Source organism: Cyprinodon variegatus, unplaced genomic scaffold, assembly GCF_000732505.1.
Source record: "Cyprinodon variegatus isolate N-32 unplaced genomic scaffold, C_variegatus-1.0 Scaffold312, whole genome shotgun sequence".
NCBI lineage: Eukaryota > Metazoa > Chordata > Actinopteri > Cyprinodontiformes > Cyprinodontidae > Cyprinodon > Cyprinodon variegatus.
The window spans coordinates 772965-774689 of record NW_015150765.1 but is presented as its reverse complement, the minus strand read 5'-3'; the positions used below and the strand labels follow the sequence as shown (position 1 = coordinate 774689).

Here is a 1725-nt window from a genome sequence, read left to right as displayed (position 1 = left end):
ATGAACAAAAATCATGTTTATCAAGCAGAAGGTGAAACATAGAGAAGATCCTGAAAATTGATTCTAACCTGAATCTTCAAGAAGGGAAAAAAAACAAATTTTCAGGATTTCATGGTAGAAACAGATTCTCCTGCAGCACTGAAGCTAATCAACTCTGTTACAGCAGGTTCATTTTTAGCTATTTCTGTTTTCCTGGTCAATGGAGGTGAAATAATGCAGGAAATTACATTAAAAGTCACAAAGACAACAGATGTGGAAAGTTTTGCTGAAAGAAATCGAAGCGAGAGGAAGTTAGAACCCCCAGAAGTCGGCTTGCATCGATGTTCACGTCCTTCGCAGCAGTTCAGAGGAGGTTCCTGCTCCCGGCCGCCATGAAGGCACCAGGAGTCAGGGAGGTGCTAACAGGTGGGTTGTTTTGTTTTTCTGTCAAACATCTCGTCTGATGACCGCCGTTTGCTTTCCTGCAGCAGAAAACAGAAGGCGTGGCCTCAGCGAGCTCACCTGGCTGGATTTGTGCTTTTGCTTCTCCGTGACATTTTGATCCCATTTGAAGGTGCGAGCGTGATTTCCCCAACAGTTCCAGGAATCATAAAGGCTGGAGCTGTGACATGTTTGCAGTGGGGAAGGTGTTTCGCTCACAGCCCTGTTGACTCAAACACCTTACGTGGGCAGGTCTCAGATACGATGATAACAGCTGCGGAGGGAAAGCGCTTATCTGTCGGCTGCTTTGAGGCTTTACGACATCTGGCATCGTTCTCAGCTAACAGCGTGTTTGGCTTTAAGCCTCAAAAGCTCTCATTACGCTTCGCCGGCTGTGATCTGTGTTTACATCTCTACCTGCAGCAGCCCGGCTTTAAAAAGGTCACCAGGCACTCAGGAAACAATGATCCCACTTAAGGGAGTCCATTAAACAACACTCTGTAGGTCTTTAATTCCCAGGAGACTCACCGAGTCGCCCCGCTGGCCTCAGACCAACCTCAATCGTGACTGAAATTCACTTTTCCGCATCCACATGTGTCGGAGAACATGGCCTTCTGATCCGAGAGCAGCTCGTCCGTGACGGTGAGCTCCTCCAGCTCTGTGGTGTAGTGATCCGTGCTCTCCACCAGCGAGGTGTCCTTCACCGCGCTGTAGGTGAGCGCCACGCTGTAGGCCGCCGGTTTGTCCGAGCCCTTCCCCCTGCAGCGGCAGATCTTTCGGAAAGCGGCGCGAAACTTCTGAGACATGGCGTTGTAGATGACCGGGTTGATGGCGCTGTTCAGGTAGATGCAGATCTTGCAGAACAGGATGAACCAGTTGTCCAGGTACGGCTCGTCCAGGAAGGAGTTGACCACCACCAGGGTGCGGTACGGCATCCAGAGCACGGCGAAGAGGATCACCACCACCGCCAGCATCTTGGTCACCTGCAGGCAGCGAGGAGGAAGATGAGAGCAGGACCAGCTTTGACCAGGAGACAGAAAACCTTCCCTCTGGAAGCAAATCATTTTCCAGAACCCAGTTTGGACCAGAACCGGTCCATTCAAGGTCTCCACGGTTCCCAGCCTCTAAAGCTGTAAACAAGCCCCAACCATCACTCCTCCACCACCATGCCCAACAGTTACGATGATGTTTGGGTTCTTTTTCTAAATGTACCATTTTGTGAACTTCATCAGCAGGGGCAGATTTAAGAAATGTGGGGCCCTGGGCAAAGACAGGCAGGGGCCCCTCTGAACCCATTCTCCAGAT

The 1725-nt window shown here is 50.6% G+C and overlaps 1 protein-coding gene across 1 annotated transcript in view; it reads right to left on the bottom strand.

Annotated features, from left to right (window-relative positions):
- Positions 1–392: 392 nt before the first annotated feature.
- Positions 393–1725, bottom strand: part of LOC107090843 (thyrotropin-releasing hormone receptor-like) — a 5792-nt gene continuing 4459 nt past the window's right edge. Inside the window, exon 2 of the mRNA XM_015384433.1 lies at positions 393–1403. Within this exon, the coding sequence (XP_015239919.1) occupies positions 978–1403 (426 nt within the window). The 3' untranslated portion in view covers positions 393–977. The remainder of the gene's footprint in view (positions 1404–1725) is intronic.